The sequence below is a fragment of the Orcinus orca genome, chromosome 11, assembly GCF_937001465.1.
Source record: "Orcinus orca chromosome 11, mOrcOrc1.1, whole genome shotgun sequence".
Lineage (NCBI taxonomy): Eukaryota > Metazoa > Chordata > Mammalia > Artiodactyla > Delphinidae > Orcinus > Orcinus orca.
In genome coordinates this window covers 60,959,875-60,981,885 of record NC_064569.1, presented here as the reverse complement: position 1 = coordinate 60,981,885, position 22,011 = coordinate 60,959,875, and the positions used below count along the sequence as shown (strand labels likewise).

The 22,011-nt window shown below is 38.3% G+C and overlaps 1 protein-coding gene across 4 annotated transcripts in view; it reads left to right on the top strand.

Moving 5' to 3' along the window:
* The first annotated feature begins 431 nt into the window (after positions 1-431).
* The window catches only part of NAP1L1 (nucleosome assembly protein 1 like 1), a 32,561-nt gene continuing 10,981 nt past the window's right edge, over positions 432-22,011 (top strand). For 3 of the 4 annotated variants that reach the window (XM_049695010.1, XM_049695009.1, XM_049695008.1), the window contains exons 1-3: positions 10,827-10,858; positions 15,127-15,212; positions 16,930-17,032. In XM_049695010.1, coding sequence (XP_049550967.1) covers positions 10,842-10,858; positions 15,127-15,212; positions 16,930-17,032 — 206 coding nt within the window. In that variant the 5' untranslated portion in view covers positions 10,827-10,841. Of the gene's footprint in view, positions 569-10,821; positions 10,859-15,126; positions 15,213-16,929; positions 17,033-22,011 lie in introns of those variants that run through there. The other variant, XM_049695011.1, reaches the window with a different exon arrangement.

The window sequence follows — 22,011 nt, the reverse complement described above, 5'->3', positions numbered from 1 at the left end:
GCAGGAATTAGGCCGTGACAGCGTCGGGAACTAAGGAGCGCTCGCCGTTAGGATGCGGCAAGCCGGGACCCGGTGGCTGGCCCCCTGCCCTCACCCTTCCCAGTACCACGCAAGGGGGACGAGGTGAGCGGGGGGCGAGGCTGGCGGGTCTGGGCCCTTCCCGGGAACGGAAGGGGTTGCGAGTTCCTTTCCAGCGAAGCGGGTAGAAAAGAGATGGCTGGAGGCGTAGTAAGGGGCGGAGGCGGGAACCCGAGGAACCCAAGCTTGGCGCGGGAGGTTTGGAGGTCGCGGGGGGGGGGGGGGGGGGGGGGAAGAAGGACGGTTCTGTTGCTAGGCAACCCGCCCTGGACCCGCCTCCCGCTCGCGTTGCTAGGAGACGGCGAGGCCAGGGGGAGGGCGGTGGCGGGGGCCCTACGTGCTGACGCTAATTGTATATGAGCGCGAGCGGCGGGCTCTCGGGTCTTTTTTAGCGCCATCTGCTCGCCGCGCCGCCTTCTGCTCCTCCCGCCGCCGCCCTGAGTCACTGCCTGCGCAGCTCCGGCCGCCTGGCTCCCCGTGCTACCCACCGGTAACGGACGGGAACTCGAAGGGGAAGGGGGGACGTAGAGGCGGCCTGCGCGGAGGGAAGGGGGTGAAGGGACGGGGAACCGCGAGCGGGGGCTGCTGGCCGCCCGGGCCTCCGGGGCCGTCCTGTGAGGCCAGAGCCCAAGCCGTTTGCGGAGTCTCGACCCCGCAGTCGGAGAGGGCCCTTGGGATCGGCCGGCGCTTCTCTGGGGAACCGATCAGGACAAGCGCGGGGGTCGGTGCGGCCCGCGTGCTAGTCTGCACCGAGCTTTTGAGCTCCACCAGCTTCTCAGCGCGGACGGGAGCGAGGCCGCGGCGACGCCCGGGCGCCCGGAGGAGGCGGCGGCTGCGCCACTAGGGACCGGCAGGCGCCTGGGGTGCGGCCCGGGCCCAGGTCTGTAGCCCACCGCCGCCTCGACGCCCCCGCTCACTCAAAAATAATACTCTGAGGGAGGCCGCTGGGGGATGGAAAGAACCGCGGAGGCTGCGAATTCCGATGGGAGGGAGGGGCTGTGAGGGGACGAGGCCCCTGGGCGGGGAGGGGGCGGGGAGGCAGCGAGGCTCCTGGGCTCCCCGCCCACTGTAGGCGGCGATGGGTCTGGGAGGGGAAACCCCCGGCGGCTTCCCTCCGCACGTGGTCGCCGGCGGGGCCTGATTGGAGACCCCTGTCTGGTTGTCCCTACTTTACTGGAAGTTGTGGAGATGGTGGGACGTGAAAATGAATAGTGAGCCAATAAGTCCAGCCCTTGGGTTTCCAACTCTTCCCTGCTTCTCTTTGGTCTTAGTCTTTTTATTGGTACCGGAGGAAAGTGTGAACGTTAGGTGCTGAATGATGAAGCAGGACCTCCACTGCTAGGATTTTAAAGAATTAACACGTGTAAAGCGCTTACGTTAGCTGTTATTAACAAGAGATTCTTTTGTGTATCTCAAGTACAAATTAGAATTAGGATGGGTATCTTGACCAGGGTTTTTTATTTGGGGAGAATTGATCCTAATCAGTCTAAGCCGGAACAGTTCTAAGGTGGAAGTAAAGGATTTGGCCTGCAATGTCTTTAATTTTTCTAGGACTTCTATTGCTTTCTTACAAATTAGTTCCTTTGTTCACGTTCCCAGTCTAAGATAGTTAACCAGTTGTTTTGTTTTTAAGGTGAGTGGGGTTATGGTGGAGGAGGTATTACGGGGTGGAATGCGGCGTCAATGTAAACGTACTGAGCGAAGTGTGTAGTCTGCTGCCTTGTCAGTGCGCCCGCTTTGCCCTCAAAAAAAGAGGCAGGGCAGGGAGACGGGTAATGAGGTCCTTTAGGGGAGGGCTGGGTTTTCCGAGTACAAGAACCGGGCACATGATGTCCTCAAGGAGCCCCAATTTTATTCTCTCACTGTCTGATTATACTGTAAGGACTGCACTTTAAAAGCTCACAACTTAAAACTGCTTGCCTGATTTCAGGAGAGCTGAGCTGGAAAATGAAATTTGCCATTTTTGAAAATACGTAGCATCAAAATAACTTTGCAGAATAGTATTTAGTTCCTATTTTCTTGTCGGCTTTAATTAATCCTACTTCTATACGTACTTAGTAATACACCTTTGGCTAAGGGAAAAACCTTATATTTAGAAAAACTTATTTAAAGCTGACCGTTGGTCAATGAGGTTTACAGTGATCTTCTGGGGCTAAATCTCATGCTTCTTTCTAAGTTTTCTGAGTTCAAATTAACGGCACAAATCTAAAATGTGCCATTTACTTTTTAAGAAGACTGGTCCTTTTATATCACTCTGAAAACTTTGATAAAATGTATATGTTGCAAAGTACCTATTTTTGATATAGGACCTATTGACAGGGAAAATTACTAAGCTAATACTAAATGTGACACCCTTGTACTCTAGAGATAAAAAAAAAAAACACACCCAACACTTGTACCAGAACTAATTTAATCCAGGTGCTATTTCTTTTATTACTTACTCAACTTGCCCATATTGCCTCGAGATGACTGACTGATTCTAAACTCCCCAAAATGTATTCATACAGCGTCCTTTTGCAGGAAAAGGGGCTAAAAAAGGTAGAATCTGATTGACTTAAAGGTATGAAGATGTCAACATACTGCTTTGCTTACTTTATTTTCTGCTTGATTGTAAATTTGAAATATTAATGAAAGGGGATGAACCCTGATCAATTTAGAAAACTAATGAACAATCTATTCATATTCTCAAGTCTAATCAAACCTGTAATTACTTGTGTTCTTAGTTGATTCTTTGAGTAAATATTTTAACTCCTGTTTGGACATACACCTTATTTCATGAGCCAAACAGGCAAATTGGTTGTCTAGATATAAAGTGTTGAGTTGTGATGAGTGCCCTGAAGAAAAAGAAAGTGGGGGAAGTGGGAGATAGTGTAGTATCTATAACCTTCTTTACATGAAGGAATTTGTTAAAACGGCAACATTAAGACCCATTTCATACTAATTTCATCTGAGTAAGTTCTCTCCCTGTTGGGCAGAGTAGGGGTTAGAAGGTGAGCACGGTTGCTTTCACTCATCCTTGTAAGTAAGTTGCTTAGTACTCTGACTGCAGCCCACTAGATCACATTACTCGGCTTGCCATGGAAAGTGGCCTCTACACTTCTGGTTACCAACTGTGCCTTTTACTGCTACATAGTTTGATGTATTTTTACTTGCTCAGAAGTTTTGTACATTGTGATTTTTTTTGGGAAAGGAGGCTATAATTTTGAAGAGTTTATTAATTTGAATTATTTTCTCAGGTAAAGAGGGTACATAAGAAGAGCACAACAGGCAGAAAATATTCTTGCATGATTATTCAGGCAATGTTTTACTCTGTGTGTATATTAACACATTTAATGCTCCTGGAGATAGCTGGTATCAACATTTTGATGAGGAAACTGAGGTACAGAGCAGTTAAAGAACTTATCCAAGGTTACATAATTGAACAATGATGATTTATAATAAGGATTTTATATTGGTTTAAAGGGAGTTCCCTTGACTTAAATTTACACTGTATACATCTGCTGGGAATTTAAAAGCACCCTGCTTGGGTTCCAATGGGCTTCAAGGGAAAGTTCAAGCACTTACAATCCTGAAGATTTCTTCCAACATATGTCTGATATGTGAATAAATTGTTTTAGTTTGTTAATGCTGAGTGAATTTTCAAGAAATATCAGTATGTTTCTCTGCTGTTGGGTCAGATGATCCCTTGATCCCTTGAACAGAAGATAGTGTTCTCAAATAGGAGTTCATTTGGCTTGGGAGTGTAATACAAAAGTCACTTCTAGGTTGACTTTTGATATCCCTGAAGTGAAAAAAGCATAAAGAATGAGATGTGTTGTGCTGGAATCAAGTAAAGTACTGAGCCCCTGGACCACCGAAATTGTTAATAGAACAGCAATGTCCAAAATACAGATTTGTTTCAAATGCATTTGGAATGAGATATGAGGTCTGAAGTAAAGGGAAATGTTTTCCTTGGGATGTTACTGGCTCCCTTGAACTCTTTTGCTTTAAAACATTTGTAGTTCTTTTTTTTTTTTAATTCTTTAAAAATTTTTATTTTTTAATTCTTATTTTCTTACTTTTGTATTTTTGGCTGTGCCGCATGGCTTGTGGGATCTTAGTTCCCCAATCAGGGATCGAACCCACACCCCGGGCAGTAAAAGTGCGGAGTCGTAACCAACCACTGGACCGCCAGGGAATTCCTAAAACATTTGTAGTTTTTAATGATTGGCTGTTTCACCATGAAGTAGTCGTTTTCTGTAAAGGAATATAACTATAGGTTACTGTATAATTATGTAGCAGTAGGCTGATAGGGGAGGCCCCTTGGCTTTTGGAATAGTGGAATTGGCATGGGTATTGGAAGTCAGATTTTAATTCCTAGTTTTTTCACTTGTGTGTTGCTGAGCAAGTTGCTTACTAATCTGCAAATAAGAGGAAAGCATGTAATAATTTTCTACAGAGTAAGCTCCATGAATATTAGCTTTCTTTCCTTCTCATTGAAAGTAAGGAGAACAGAATCAGGTACACTGAAATGGTAGGTCATTTGATGTCTGGACATCTAGCTATTATGAGACCACAGAATAATCAAATGATGGTCTGATTGAATCACTTGTTTCCCCCTCTTTCTCCAATGGAAGATTTTCTTCATGTTCAAGTTCTTGGGTTAAGATTTGCCTTCAGTCATGTTATGAGCTGTCTTTCCACTGAGATCTTCTGTAACATATATTGTTTGGGTAGTGGGTTGAACCTTTTGTCGTAAACTTTAACCTCTTTAAACTTTAAAACAGTGATACCACCTTTTGGTTAAGGATTGTATTCTACTTTGAAGCTTTTTGTATTCTTACGTTGTAGATGTGTTTCTTATAAGTGGGATGCAGTTGGATTTTGTTAAATCTAGTCTGACAGTTTTAAAAGGGAGCCTTTAGTTGATTTATGTAATCACTATGATTAGGTTTAAATCTGATTTTTGTGTGTGTGTACTTTTTATTTGTCCAAAACCTGTTTTTCTTTTAGGTTGATGTAAAAATAGGTATAATTTACTTGGTGTTCCTTGTACTTCGGAAGCTACATGTTCTCTTTCTGAAATTTTGGAGTCACCTTAGAAATTATAACATGCTTACTTAACATTAGAATAATCCATTTCCTCCCCCCCCCTTATTCTCACCACTGACAGTGTTATGGTAGTTTAAATTTAACACTACACAGTGGTGATATTATGTCTTTTAAAATATTTGTTTAGGTATACGCTGATAGCCTTATTTCCTCTTATTTCTTCTTGTATCTTTAGCTCTCGTGTTTGGGATCACTTGCCTTCTGCCTGAAGAATATACTTAACAGCATTTATTAATGAGAGTGCTGGAGATATTTTTGCCTGATATTTGTTTCACCTGCGTTCTTTTTTTAATTGAAGGAAACTTTTTACTTTTATTCTTATTTTTAAATTTATTTATTTTTGGCTGCGTTGGGTCTTCGTTGCTGCGCGCAGGCTTTCTCTAGTTGCGGCAAGCGGGGGCTACTCTTCATTGTGGTGTGTGAGCTTCTCATTGCAGTGGCTTCTCTTGTTACGGAGCTTGGGCTCTAGGTGTGTGGGCTTCAGTAGTTGTGGCACATGGGCTCAGTAGTTGTGGCTTGTGGGCTCTAGAGCACAGGTTCAGTAATTTTGGCACACGGTCTTAGTTGCTTCTCAGCATGTGGGATCTTCCCGGATCAGGGCTTGAACCCGTGTCTCCTGAAATGGCAGGCGGATTCTGAACCACTGTGCCACCAGGGAAGTCCCTCACCTTCATTCTTAAAGGATGTTTTGGTTGGGTGTAATATTCTAAGATCCGTAGTTATTTTCAGCACATTGAGCACACAGTACGTTCTGTTGTCTTTTGGTGTCTATTGAAGAGAAAACAGTAGTCAGTCTTTTGTGCCTTTGAAGTTAATCTAAGTCTTTTCTCTGTGTGCTTTTTGAGGTGACTTCTGTCCCTATTGTCTTACATTTTCACTCATATATCTAAGTGTGGGTTTTTTATTTATTCTGATTGGAATTTGTAGGGCTTGTCTTTCATTACTTCTGGAAAATTCTTAGCTATTTATTTCTTCAGATATTCTGCCCATTCTGTCCTCTACTCCTAGAACTTGTATTAAATCTTTTTTAGACATTATTGTGTCCTAAAATGCTTTTTCAGTATTTTTTATCCTCTAGTCTCTGCCATACTTTGGAAGATTTCTTCTAAGCTCACTTCCAGCTCACTTAATTCTCTCTCCATCTGTGTTTGGTTTACTGTTAAACCTGCCCATTTGGTTTGATTTCTGTTATTTTTATTTCTAGAAGTTCTGTTTAGTTCTTTGCCAGATTTGCTCTATCACCTTTATTTAGTAAATGACTGTTTCTTGTAGGTACTGCTACAGACACTGTATTTTCAAACTTAATAAGCATGATTGTTTTTTCTGTGTGGTCTTTTTGACAATATTTAAGTCCATTCATAGGATGGGCTTCTGTTGTATTCTTTTCTGTTGCCCCTATTGTTCTCGAAAATTACTTTATGAATTATTTAAGGTCTAGGATGAAGGCACCTTTCGTTTACATTTGGATATGCAGGTGCCTAGGAATGCTGAGATGGCTTTAAGCTCATAGCTTAAGGTTTTGGGTGCAGTGCAGATGAGGTGAATTTGGGCTTTTGAACAGGAGGACTTGTGTATTATCTCTGAGAATATAGCACTTTGAGGTTCCTGCTTAATTTGGGAGGTTTGCTATAAAGATTTCCTACCTTGAATAAGTCCAGGGCTTTTGGTTTCACCAGACAGTAGTTCAAATTTGATTGGCAGTTGCCCTCAGGGCAAAAGCGGCTTCCTTCTACTTATCCTTTTGCTTCCTGTTTTGCCTTCAGTTTTGTGTTAGTAATTTCTTACTATCTTATTAACATTTTCCCATGCTTTTAAGATTTTAACAGATATTTTATTCTGTACTTTTAATTAGTTTTCATTGGTAGAGTTGGTCTGAATAATCTAACTTGTCACTACCAGGAGTGGAAATTCTTCAGAACTCTTAGAAAGCAATTTCATGTCTGATAAATAAAATTCTCATTGATTTTACTTAATGTTGTTGACTGCAATAAAAAAAAAAAATCAATGCAGGTGTTAACCTAAACTTGTGTTTTTCAGTGTGATCTGAATGTTTGAGGGCCACCTGCCTCAGAAGCTGGGTTTCTTATTTCAAATGCAGATTTTTGCGTCCACTCCTTGGTTTTGAATCTGGGTATGGGAATAGCTCCTTTATTTTTAGTTTTTTGATTTATTTGTAATTCTAGATTTACAGAAAAGTTGTAGTTCAGAGTTCCCGTATGCCCATTACCCAGTTTCCCCTAATGTTAACATCTTATACTGCCATGGTGCATTTACTGGTCAGTCTGCATTTGTCAAAACTGAAAGAAGCTCTTTTTAGCCATCATTCTAGCTAATTATTTTGCAGGAACACTGACCCCATGTAAAGGGTAATTCAAAATGGACAGAATGAAAAACATTGTGTGTGTTTATTGAGTGTTAACTAGGTGTCAAACACGAATCTTCTACATGAATTTGCTTCTTAATAAGAGAAATACAATGAGGGAAAAATTTTCTCCTGTTTTTTGAAGATGATGAAATAAGGCCAGAAGTTGTTTGCCTGAGCTAGATTGCTACAAAGCTGGTGTCAACCCAAATGATCTGACTGCAAAATTTGGCATACTTTTCTTTAAAAAACAAAAGTGTATACAACCAAGAAACCTAATTTAGCCAGAATGCGCAGATTGGAGAAGGCATCTCTGAAGAAGTGAATGCCATCTTGTTGTATCTTGAATCCTCTGTAATAAAGAATCAAAAGAATTTCATTATAAGAGTTTGAATTCTAAATGTAATGCCACAAGGTGGACACTGAGGGTAGAAGTGTAACCATTTTTCTGTGAACATGTTAAAATGATATAAAAATTTGAATTTAGAAGTTTTGGGTGTTTTTTGTTTCATACTTTTGATAATTGCTGGATTTACTACACTGTATATTCAACCCGGCAAATTCTAAAATGTTATTAAATAAGTATCTGTATAGGAAAACCGAATAATGCAGAATGAAACGTAAGTTCTCATTTACTTCCAATCTTTTCTCTCTTATAGGTAGCTCCTGTTAGGTTTCTGGTGTATCTTTCCAGAAATGTCTTATTCATAAGAAAGTATGTACATGTATGAGTATGCACATTCATATATATCCAGATTGGATTTTGCCATACATCCTTTACCCCTGCTTTGGTGCTCTTTCCATATCAACTCAGATCTGCTTCATTTTTTTATTGCACAGCATTCCATTGTATGCACATTAATACTAAGTTTTTTTTTGTATACTGCTTTGTATACTTTCTATACTCCTCTGAAGGATATGATGCAGTGATTGGAAAAAGCAGATATAATACCTGTAATCATGAATTTTATGGCCTGGTCAGTTGTGGGGAGACAGACATTAGTCAAATAATCACAATAATTTATAATTACAAACTTGAGACATCGTATGATGGAAAGAAATGGAGCTTTATAGGAGTGTGTACAACCCAGAAATCTTACTTAGCCAGGATGTACAAGTTGGAGAAGGCATCTCTGAAGAAGTAAATGCCAGCCTGTCCTGTCTTGAAGAAGTAAATCTTTGAGCTGAGAGCCAAAGAATGCGTAGGACTGGGAAGAACCTATTAGGTGAGCATGAAACATTTACAGACCCTGAGACCCTTTAATTTTTTTCAAGGTAGGTTCTCATAAGTGAATAACCAAGGCTGGAGATGGACATATTTAAGGCTTTTGTTATTCCCATGGCCAAAGTGCTCTCCAGAAAGATAATGGTTTAAAGGAACACTAGCCATATTTAAGAATGCATATTCACCATAATTTTCCCTGCATTAAAAGAAAATCCTTACTCTGATTTCGTAGACAAGTTTGAATCCCGCTTGTGTTTCTTCGACTGATTGAATATTTTTCTTATTTTTGAATTAGTATCTTCATAATTTTTTGCTAAATGTTTTGTTAATGCTAGCTAATTAGCCAGCATCACTAGAGAAATTTATCAATGCTGTTAGAAATTATTTACAGCAAACAGAAAGTGTATAAAATAGAGTAGGATACATTAGGAAGAAATATTTCTAAATTGTCTAAAGGGTGGATGTTGGATCAGCAATACTATTCCAAATGAAAGCACTTCACTGCTAAAATCAGTAACTCTTAATTCTTTAAGTGAAAAGCATATTAAGCATGTTGGTATGAGGAATCACATCTTGTAGCATCTTGTGAGTTAAACTAAGGTTTTAATTTTTAAAAGATTAAAAATTGATTTTAATGTGGGATTCTAACCTTAATTTTTTAAAAAGTAATCTGTGCATTACCTATGGCATTCAGCCATTTTTCTGGCTCAGTGTAACACATTTTGTCTTAGTTTTGGCTTTCCTTTTTGTTTTAATTTTATTTTTTGTACAGCAGGTTTTTATTATCTATTTTATAAGGTTTTGGTTTTCTAAAAGCAGTATTGTCTAAATTAATACTAATCTTATAGTACAAAAGAACTTAGGACATGCTCTGATCAGTCCTAACAGTATTCAGGTCTGACAACCAAGAACATTATGGACAGTGTGCCAGCATATCCGGGGTAGGCTGGGGGTGTGGTGGTATTCAGTGATGTGACATGAGGTACATTCGCGGAGATGAGGAAGGTTTACTTGACATAGATTGGGACCAGAGCTTTTTATAACTGCCATTAAATAGTTTAAAGGGCTGACATTTGATAACAAGAATTATTAAACTAAAAAAAAAAAAAAAGATCTCCAGGGGGAGCATAATGAGTACAGTACAGCATGTGGCAGATTTTAACTTTTTAACATGAATTTGATAAAAATTAATACTGTAAAAATCAAGTGGGTTTGAGAGAGGTAAAACAGTTGTCCACACAAAGACTTTTATACACAAATGCTCATAGCAGCTCTATTTATAATAGCCCCCTGCCAAAAGAAAACCCAGATGTCCATCAGCAGCTGAATATTTAAACGTACAATAGAATATATGTTTTCTATGGAATACCATTATACAATAAAAAGTAATGAATATTTGATAAATACTACAACATAGATGAATCTCAATAATTTTTCTGAATGAAAGAAGCCGGACTGGGGGGAAAAAAGTACATACTGTATGATGGCATTTCTATAAAATTCTAGAAAGTATGAACTAGAGTGACAGCAGAGCAACAGTTGCCTGGGGTGGGAAGCAGGAAGGGGAGAAGGGAGGTGTTCTAACAGGGCAGGGGAAAAACTTTGAGAGTGATGGATAATGTTCATTATTTTGACTTTGATGATGGTTTCACGGGTGTATATATATGTGAAAACTTGTCAAAGTAAAAAAAAAATCAACTGGGTTTGATCTGTGAGGTACTAAGCAGCCCAGAAATTTAAGCAAAAATTGACCATTCATGATTGTTAAAGGAATTTGAATAAAGACTCTTTGTATTGTTCCTTTCCTGTGATTCTAGCATACATTAGATTTTCACCAACAGTGCTATTGTAAAAACCCTTGCCCAATAGATTCTGAATGCCAAGTAGTAACTTGTAAGCAGCATCCTCTGAAAAATTACTTCAGTGACTAGTGTCTGTGTTCCGTGTTTTTTCTTGAAATAGTTTTAACGTGATATTCATTTAAAGGTTTTGGTTTCAAATGTTTTTATTGGTTATAAATAAGTCGTATGCTCTTTCTTTTTAACATTGATGTTTCTCTCCATAGATATTTGGCGTTCATACAACATGGCAGACATCGACAAGTAAGTGGCAGATAGTTGGTTCCTTTTTCAGATTTGGCATCACTTTGTACCGTGTGATGTAGTTAACAGCAGTACAAATTATGTACTATGAAAATGTATGGTAATGACATGCTTTAGTGCCTGCTATTTTAAAAGTTGGGTACAATGTATTCAAGACAAAATATAGTATACATAATCACTGTCATAAATATAGTAAACCGTTTGTCAGTATTTATTCTTAGGGAAGTGCTGAGCACAATAATGAGTCATAAATATTTGGAGAATTCATTTTTACCATTTCTCAAAGATTTTACTACTTGCGTTGTAAAGTATCATACATATAAGATAAAAAGTGTGTGAAGCTTATGTGTAGAATTTAAAGAATAACAGTACACTTGTGTACAAGTTTTTAAAAATGGATCATTACTTTTAGAAGCCCTGTGTGCCCCTTCTCAATTGCATCCTCCTTTTCTCTCCAGAGGTGTCAGTACTATCTTGCCTTTTGTCTAATTCACTTCTTTGTTTTTCTTTAGAGTTTTACAACCTACAAATTCTTAATCAGTGTTTACTTTTGAAAATCTGAATAGCAGTTACAAACTTAGCTGTGTAAAGAAAAAAGCAGTGTTAGTTGAAGGGTCCAAGGTAGGAAAATAAAAAGTAAAGGAGTATCTGGGTCATGGACTGGCTTCAGCTTTCCTGAGTCTTTACAAGGGCTTATTTTGGACAAGTCATTGGGCAAGGTCATACATCCTGGAAACATAGGTTTATTGAAGTTGGCATCTGTCAGGGTTCTAGTGTGGATGGATGTCTTGCAGAAGTATGGTGAAGGAGAATGAGGTGACCTGCACTGTTTGTTGCTGTTTGTAATTTCACAATAGTCTGCCAACTCAGGAATAGGTAAAACAGAACATTTCAGGATGAAGGGGTTATGATGTGATTATCCACAGCTGTTGTAGGCAGCAGAACATGGAGGTGGGAGGGCAGGAAACTTATAAGGGCAACACATTCAAGTACTTATACGAATTTGGCCAATCCTCCCATGTATACTGTCTTCAGCATAAAAAGAAGAGTGGCAGCAGACATTTTAGTGATAATGGCTGTCAAAGTGATTGTCTCCTGAATCACACTGCTCCAGTGTGGATTGCTTGACCTTGGTTGCCAATTGTCATTGTGGATTTATTTTATCTTCCTGGGGTTTCCTTTTGTCTCTCCTCTCTTGGGTGCTGTTTGCTATATCCCATGTTTTCTTTTTTTGGTTCTTTGGTTTAGTACCTTGGAAGAGTACAAGGGAAGTAAATTCTTTTGAGATGGCATGACTGAAGATGACTATTTTACCCTTCTGCTTGATATTTGGGGTGTAGAATTGTAATTTAGGAATCACTTTTCTTTAGAATTTTGAAGGCATTGCTCCATTGTCACCTTGCTTCTAGTGTTGCTGTGTTGAAGTTCAAAATCGTCATAATTCTTGATCATTTGTATGTAACACTTTTTAAAAAACGTAGACATGTATGTCTATTTCTGGAAGCTACTCTGGCTTTGGAGTTCAGAAATTTTTACATTGTTAGGTCTTTTTTTTTTTAATCTCTTGTTAGGCATTCAGTGGTGGACTCTCAGTCTGGCAACTTGATAGCTGTCAGTTCTAGGGAATATTCTTGACTTATTTTGTTGATTGTCTTGTTCCCATTTTCTATTTCTGGAGCTTCTGTTATATGTTGGACTGGTTCTTGTGATTACCTTTTGTCCTAGTTTCCATCTTTGTCTCTTTGCTCTTCTTTCTGGGCAAAGCTGAAGAAACTTTATCTTTTAACTCTTGTATTGAGTTTCTAAATTTCTGTTTTAGTTTTCAAGCGTTCCTTTGCTCTCTGTTCCTATTTTTATAGCATCTTGTTCTTACTTCACTGATTGTAATATCTTTTCTCTGGATGTTCTTTCCCCTGTATAGTCTGTTTGGTCTTAAATTTTTCTTTCCTGTTTTGGTCTCCATGTAGGAGGCTTTCCTCAAATAGGAGGTAATACTTGTTTGCTCTTTAAGACTGGGTGGGGGAAATGCATAGTTGAAGGATGTTTTTTAAAAGTTAATTGGCGAATTTGACTGTTGGGAGGGGGGGAGTGCTTTCAATTTAGGATTTTAATGTGGGCTCACCAGGGCAGACATTTGTTGTGAGACTCCCCACTGTCAGAATGGCATTTTTTTCTGGGCTGGTCACATACCCCAGTAAAGAGTGTTGGGGTAAAGATACGGCTTCCATACATTTGGGAACTAACTTGGGAGAAGGCAGCTGGGGAGGGGTCTCTGCGTTCAGCATTCTATCAGTAGTATGTATATATCTGTGATCCTCTAGTCTGAGCTTCCAGTTCCCTGTCCAGAGAAGAAACTGTTCTGCTAGAGTGAGAAAGAGGATCTAAGGATTTAACTGTTTATTAGTTTTTGCTTAGTTCTCCCTATTTTATCCACCTTCGCCCCCAAGCCCTAGTTCTAGAAGTGTCCTTTTTAAGATTCTGTGTTTAGGCTCGTTCTCAGCTCTACCACTGCTGACTTAGATTTCAGTTGTCGGTGAATTTGCTGCTTTTTGTCTCCTTGTCCTTCAGTATTTGTTTAAAAACCCCTTTGTCATAATTTTAGTGGAGATTTTGGAAGGATTAAGATCAGATGAGTATGTGCAGTCTGTCATCTAACATTCATTTTGTCTTAAACTTCGAAAAAAGAGTAAGTTGGTTGTGGTAGCTTGATTCTGCCCTATGCTTCCCACCCCATTATTTACTGTCGGATGCCTGTGAGCTCTTAGGAGGGTAGGAGGAAGAGGAAGATCCTTGTTCTTTAAAGCAGGAGTCCGCAGACTTTTTCTTTAAAGGACCTGATCGTAAGTATTTCAGGCATTTTGGGCCATGAGTTTTCTGTTGCAGCTATTCAGCTCTGCCGTTGTCGTGTGAAAGAAGCCAGAGACAATGCATAAATTAATGTGGCTGTGTTCCAATAAAACTTTATTTACAAAAATAGGACTGGGCTGGATTTGGCCATATGACACAGTTTGTGGACTTCTGTTTTAAAGCTTTAAGTTTTAGATGTTCAATAAATGATTGAATGAGATGGCACTGGAGGAAGAGCTGTTCCATGTTGTCTTTATGCTTAACTTTATAGTGAATAAAAGATATTCCCAAAATAATCTGTATTGTTTCTGATGGGAAGGCTGTTTTTTTTTCCCTTTGTTGACAGAAACAGATTTTTCTAGCAGAATACAGTTGACCTTTTTTATAGTTCCTATATGAAAAATTAATTTTTCAAATGCTATTTCTAGACTAACCAAATACCATACTAAAATGTAAAATAACACAAGGAATTGTATGATGATCTGTATGTTGAGTTAGATATCCTAATTCCCCATTTTAATGCTGATTGTAATCTCATGTTCAAAAACTAGATTTTTAAGATGAAATGGGAAGAATGTTATTACTTTTTACCTTCTCTTTCAATGGTCCATCCTCCTGGCTTTACTCTAAGCATGAAGTAGACTCAGGTCTTCTTAACTTTTACTGTTCTTCCCCATCTCCCCTATGAAGTGAAGAAAAAAGGAAGGTCCAAAGATAGTAAGTACAGGCTGATGTGGTTGTTCCACAGCCACCAGGGATCCAGGATCCTTCTGTTTTTCCAGACTCCTTAATTTATTCTTAGCTGGTGAGTTCTGTTCTCTAGGATGCCTCATGGTCCAACATGGCTGCTGGAGCTCTAGCCATCATATCCCTGTTCTAGGGAGGGAGCAATATCGAAAAGGGTTCCAGCTGTTTACCATTCTATTAAGGAGGCTTTATATATATATATATAAAATTCTACATTCCTCTTTTTTTACCTTACTGCCAAAAGATGGTTATATAGCCACATCTAGCTGAAAGGTAGGCTGGGCTATGTAGACTTTTTAGCTTGGTTTATTACCGTCTCATATAAAATCAGAGTGCTGTTACTAGGAAGAATGAAACCAATGGATTTGGGTAGAAAGCACATACTTTCTGACATTACATCCTCTGAATCACAACCTGTCAAACCACATTTTTAAAGCTTAGAGTATAAACTTTATATTAGACCATATGCTTTTGAATGAAATTTTAAGTATTTCCAATTTGTCCTTGTTTACATATGAAGTTAGAAAACTGAATCACCCTTTGGATTTCCTACTTCATATTTTTGAAAGAGGAATATTCACCTAGAAAATGAACTGAAGTTTTCTATAATTTTTTTTTTTTTTTTTTGGGTAATTGGTATATTTGAACCTTGGTGTGATACTATAATATTATAGCAAAGAACAGTCTGAACTTGATCAAGATTTGGATGATGTTGAAGAAGTAGAAGAAGAAGAAACTGGTGAAGAAACAAAAATCAAAGGTATTATTTTAAATTCCTTCAGGAGCCAGTGATTGCTGGCGCGTGTCTTCTGGAGGGTAGTAGTAAATATCATTCTCTTTTTGGATACTTGTCCACTTTACTGACTAGCCAAACCTGCAGTAACAGTTTTGTGTGTAAATGTATGTTTGGGATGGGGAGGGGGAGGGAGGGAGGGAGGAAGGGAGGGGCAGAGGGAGCTGGAGATGGAGAGGAGTGGTAGTAAGCGAGGAGGGAATGGATGTAGTGACCTAGCAGAAGTCACTGTGTGTACGCTCTACTGCTGGAGTGATGTCATAGCAAACAGTTGCCTGTGAGATATGTCTCAATTTAGGTACGTTATAGGTGGTGGTAGGAGTTGTTTCTAGTGGTGCTTCTAAATAACACTAGCTTAGACTTATTTGAAAATGTTTAGTATTTAATATGTAGAAAATACGTAGTGTGTATGTCTGTTTTTAATCCATTCCAACCGATCAAAAAGAGACATTTATTAAATGTAGACAAAATCATTTCAAAATTTTCTTTAGCAAATTATTTTTAAAGGGGGTAATAATGGTAGTGGGGAATTATACTGCTTTAGGATATGCCCTGTAGCTTAGGAGCCAAGAATATCAACGTACCAGATGACTCAACTTCTCAATTTTTTTTTTTTTTTTTTTTTGCGGTACTCGGGCCTCTCACCGCTGCAGCCTCTCCCGTTGCGGAGCACAGGCTCCAGACGCGCAGGCTCAGCGGCCTTGGCTCACGGACCGAGCCACTCCGCGGCATGTGGGATCCTCCCGGACTGGGGCACGAACCCGTGTCCCCTGCATCGGCAGGCGGACCCCCAACCACTGCGCCACCAGGGAAGCCCCTCAACTTCTCATTTTTAAGACAGAATGAGGTTTATTCTGAAAAGACTGCTGAACTTCTAGCTTCAGCTTTCATTGTGCAGCGTTTTTTTAAAAGATACAGAACTGTATCTTTAGTGGCCAGTATTGGTATTTCTGAAAGCATGTTGGTTATCACAGCTGTACATCATCCAATAATAAAATCAGTATTAGAAGTAAATTGATGTTTAAAAACAAATTGGGAAAATTAATCGTAATTTTTTGGTGAAGTCTGTATTGATGGAGGAAATAAGATAGCAAAATAATTTGTTTTGCATAAATCTAGGTTATTTTTAGATTTAATATAATTTTTAGATGCCATTAATAACCAAATTTTGTTTGGCTTTAGTTACAACTTTTGACTATCTCAGTTGTTAACTTTCTCTGTTCAGATACCCACAAGCACATTATACAAGCATCAACAAAACGTTCAGATTCATTTGACCATCTTTGTCCCAGGCTTGAAACTGTCACTGTATTTGCAGTTTTCTTGTATGTGTTGTTTGACTTCAAAGGGTTATCAAGGATCATAGATAGGCATCTGGATGAATCTTTGAGCTTCCCAAAACACAAGGTGGGTAAAACAAGGTAGTAGGAAAAGAAAGGATAATGTTCATAGTAGTTGTGGCAGTGGCCTTGAGAAATGGTGTACGTTAGACATCATTAGAATCTGAACTTTTCCTGTACACTGGGTTTTCCTAGAGTGAATTTTCTTTAGCTTGCTGCTCGTCTCAACTCATACCAGCGATTTATGAGCTAGTCAGGAAAGTTTCATGATTGGATTGTCCTATTCAAATAGCATGATACATTTTCATAAAATCCTTCTTTCAATGCCCTTTTTTTTTTCAAAGCGCGTCAGCTGACTGTTCAGATGATGCAAAATCCTCAGATTCTTGCAGCCCTTCAAGAAAGACTTGATGGTCTGGTAGAAACACCAACAGGATACATTGAAAGGTACAAGTTCTTCTTTTTCATAGTCCTTATTTATCTTTCTATAATCAACGTTGCAGGTGTATATTTTTAAGGCCATCTGGGACTTAATGTATGTCACAATGGAAAGCTAGTGTTCATTAGTATCTAGTATAGGATTATTGGGAGTTTAAAATTTTGCTGAGTACAGGTTTAGAGTTGGTCTTTTAAAGTTTATTTTGGTTCATCTCCGTAGGGAGTATACTGATCTTAAATCATTTCTGAGATTTGTTAGAAATGCACAGAATTAAAAGAAATACAGATTTCTTATTTATTTCATTGGTGATATAAATCACTAATAATAGCCCAAATATCTTATTCTGCTTATAATTTTTTACATAACTTTATAATTCTAAGATCTCTCCACATTGCTGTCTATATGTATCTCTTGTCATTAGTTTCTAGCTTCTAAATGTTTCCTGGTACTCTGTGATGTGTGTCCACCATGCTTTATTATATGCTTTTTCCTTGATGGTCATCCAGTTTGTCTCCAAGCTTCATCAACACGAATTCAGTTGTGATGTTGTTCACGCTTGTGTATGTCCTCTTAAGGAGCTGTGTAGGAATTTCTTGGGATATGTACTTATCAGTGCAATTGTTAATTATGGGATATGTAGACCTTCAGTACTTCCAGGTGCTTTCTGCAATGCCTATATCCAGTATGTGAAGGTCGCTTTACCCTTGTGTCCTTGCCAACAATTGACATCATTCAGCTTTATAGTTTTTCTGTTTTTACCAATCTAAGAGGTGCAGGCTCATTTTGTTTTACTTGTATTTTCTGATTTCTAATGGGTTGAGCTTGCTTTCATACTGATTGCGAGTGAGCCTTTTAGGTTGCTCATTTTGTACCCTTTTGCCCATTCACATTTTGGGGTTTACTATCTTTTTTTAAAAATTAATTTATTTTTGGCTGCGTTGGGTCTTTGTTGCTGCACGTGGGCTTACTTTAGTTGCGGTGAGCAGGGGCTTCTCTTTGTTGCCATGCACGGGCTTCTCATTGTTGTGGCTTCTCTTGTTGTGGAGCACGGGCTCTAGGCGTGTGGGCTTCAGTAGTTGTGGCACTCGTGCTCAGTACTTGTGACTCACGTGCCCAGTACTTGTGGCTCATGGGCTCTAGAGCACAGGCTCAGTAGTTGTGGCACACGGGCTTAGTTGCTTCACAGCATGTGGGATCTTCCTGGACCAGGGTTCGAACCTGTGTCCCCTGCATTGGCAGGTGCATTCTTAACCACTGTGCCACCAGGGAAGCCCTGGTTTACTGTCTTTTTCTTGTTTTGTAGGAGTCCTTGTGTATTCTAGGTTTTAATCCCTTATCAGTTTTAGACTTTGTAAATAATCTATTGTCATTTCTATTAATTTTGTCCATGGTGTCCTCTATTAAACAAATCCTTAATTTTTATGTTTGTTAAATTTTTTGACATACGGCTTGTTCTTCTGAAGATAAGTCTTTCATTACTCCTTCTACATTTCCTGTTGACTAGTTTTACCTTTTACCTTTAGGTCTTTAATCCCTTTAGAGATCACCTTTGTATTTCATATTCAGTAGGCATCTTTCTTTCCTTTCTTTTTTGGTGAGCTAGTTTTTATAATGCTTCACTAAACAGTTCATGCTTCCCCCCATTTATTTGTGTTACCACCTTTATTGTATATCAAATTCTTACAAACACCTTTGTCTCTGAGCAGCACTCTTCTTCATTGGTTTTTTGCTTGTTCTTTTGTCATTGTCCCACTTAATTACTCTGGCTTTATAGTATGTCTTAATATCTGGCAGGGTGAGTTGCTTTCTTCTACCACCCCTCATCCACCATGGAACACACTTTTAAGGTTGATCTTACCATCTGTAGCCCTTTATCCCATGTATGGTTGAGAGTAAGTTTATCAGGGTTCTCTTAAAAAAACAAAAACCCTCAAAATAACAAAAAACTAGAATTTTCTTAAGAATTCCAGTATCTTTTTAGTATTAGATTGTCTCATCCATATCCTTGTATTTATTCAGATCATATTCTGTATCTTTTATTACAAAGTTTTCTTCTTGGTTAATTCCTCTATATTTGTGTTGCTGTTGTGAATAGTATTTTTTATTGTATTTTCTGGTTGGCTGTTCTTGATAAAGGAGTACTACTGATTATTATTTTTTTAAAGTTGATCTTGTGTCCAGAAACCTTGCTACGCTTATTGTATAGTAATTTGTTCTGTTATTTCTCACATAGCCCCAAAGATCTTATCTGCAAGTGGCAGTTTTAACTCTAATCTTCCACATTACACCACACTGCGTGTTTATTTTTCTTTCTTTGTAACATTAGCCAGGACTTTCAATACTGTGTTAAATGTTAGCATTAAAAATGGGCATCCTTGTCTTATTTCTTATCTTAACCAGGAATGAGTATGTAATCTCTTCATTAATGTGTCTGTTTGTGATTTATTATGACCTTTTTTCCTTTATCAATTCAGATGGTCTTTTGACTTTTTCTTTGAATCTACTAATTGTATATTAAATATGGTTTTGGAAACCTCAGTTGGGCAGTTAATATTTTATTTAGGGTCCTTATTTATTAGTGAAAAGAGCTTGTGTGTGCCTGTACACACACACACACACTCACTCACTCACTCACTCACTCACTCACTCACTCTATCCCTGATTTTAGAGTCAAGATTTCAACTGCCTAGAAATGAACAAGATAGCTTTTACTTTTTCCTTTGTTTCCTGGAACAACTTGTATAAGATAGGAATTCCTTCAACAGTTGGTGGAACTCTTCTAAAAATTGACTTGGGCCTTTGGGATTTGGCAACTAGAGGTCCTGGGGAATTTATCCTTTTTCTTTTTTTTTTTCTTTTTTTATAACATACTAACTGACCTCTTCAATTTCTCTTGTGCCAATTGTGGAGTTTTATGTTCTTCTAAAACTGTATGTGTTTTATCTAGGTTTCAAATTGATTAGTGTATAATTCATATTTTTAAAAATCTGATTTTTCCCTTTCATATTCTGTATTTTGTATCTGCATTAGTTTTGCCAGTTGTCTCAATCTTAATGTTTTGATTTTCCATTTGCATTTTTTTTTGTTATTGCTTTTTTTTTCTGGCTTTAATGTTATTTCCTTATGTGGGTTTGCTCTATTTCCTTCCCAGTTTCTTAATTGCCTGCTTAGTTCATTTAATTTAAAAAAATTAATGTGTCTCTTTTACGGCCACAAAACTGTTTTTATAAATGCTGTGTGAATAAGTATGAAAATTTATATGCCGAAATCAATAGCTTAGGCATATTAGTTGTATTGTTCAGATTCTCTTTATTTTTGCGTATTGATTGACTGCTTGATCTAACAGTTTTTGGGATGAATGTATAAAAAAATCTTCTTAATTTATCTTTCTCATCCTATAATTCTGTCAGTTGTGGATTGTGTCATAGATTTTGTTTTGTCTGATACTAAGATAGCTGCTCCAGCTTTGTTTTGGTTTTTATTTATCTGGCGTGTCTTTTTCCATCCTTGTATCTTACTCTAGTATGATCGTGTTCTTCTTTATTAGTAATTTCAAACTTTACATTTCTTAGAAGTGGTATTGTTTTGGAGTTAATTGCTCTTCTCTTTTCTTATTATCTAATTTATGGTACTTTTTTCTCCTTTTCTGTTTTCCATTGAAAAGATCAAGTTGTCTTCTGCTGGTTTCAAAGTTAATGCATTTTGTTTTTTGTTATTATGGTAAAATGGATCATAACCTAATACCTCAGTTTATTTACCCCTATTGATCTGTTAAATTCACCAATAATATACTTCCTCTAGGCCTCTTTTTTTTTCTTTCAAGGCAACAATAAAATTTATCAAGATATTTTTGATTCACCCATATGTTATATAGCATCTGGGTTTTTTTTTTTACTTCCTCAAAATTATTTTTCAAAATTATTTTTCATGAATATAATATCTGTGGCATACTTCCTACAGCCTCATATACATAATACAGTTTTTATTTTGCCTTCATATCTGAAAATTTTAAGTACAAAGTTCTTAAATATCTTAAAAATTCAGTTTTTCTTGTCTACAGTGTTCTCTTTGAAACCCAATATCCCTCTGATACCTTTTCCTTTGTAGGTTTGCTTTTTCATTGGATATCTTTAGAATTTTCTTTTTTCTTTGATAGTCATCAATCTCATTAACGTGTCTAGTGGTTCGAATAAGGGCTTTCATGTTTCTGTAACTGAGAAATTCATTACCCTCATTTCCTCAGATATCCACCTCCCTTCTCTTTTTCAGCTATTTCATTTGGCACCAGTGCCTCCATGTCTCATAGCTTTTCTGTCTGTCTTTCCTGCTGCCTTTCTGAAGAGGTTTTAAACCTCATGGATTTTTTCTTCAGTTGAACATACCTTGTTTGTCCAACTTTTGGTTACTTTAGTTAACTGTATTTTTCATACTTAATATTCCCACCTTGTTTTAGCTTTCTTGGTCTTGTTTCAGAGTTAAGATATATCTTTCTTCAACGCTTTAAATGTATTTACATTCTTGTTTAAATCCTTTGTTTAATAATGCTTCAGATGCTAAATATTTCATTCTTTCATAGTACTCTTCAAGTGTCTAGTTATTTTGGCCTTATACCTCCAGCACACTGGGCGATATCAGTTGCTCTAGTAATAAGTATTAAGGGAGGAATGGAGATTAGACTTCCGTCTGTAACAGTCTCATGGCGAAAGAGAAAGGGGACTGGTTGAGCCTAAGGAGAGCTCCAGTCACCTCAGACTCAGACTTGGCTGACAATTACAGGCAGTTTTCTTGGCTGCTTTGGGAGGAGCCAGTCTCCTTTGGTTGTAATCCATTGTTCCGGGATTGGAGGAGGTGGAAGAGTGAGTGCTTATGGGCTCTGAGCCAGTCCAGCTTTCATCAACTCTTCATGTTATCCTAGGAGCAATGGCACTGGGCTCTGTGAAGGGTGAAGGGGACAGGCAGTGAGTGTTGAAGGCAAGTGTAGAACTTT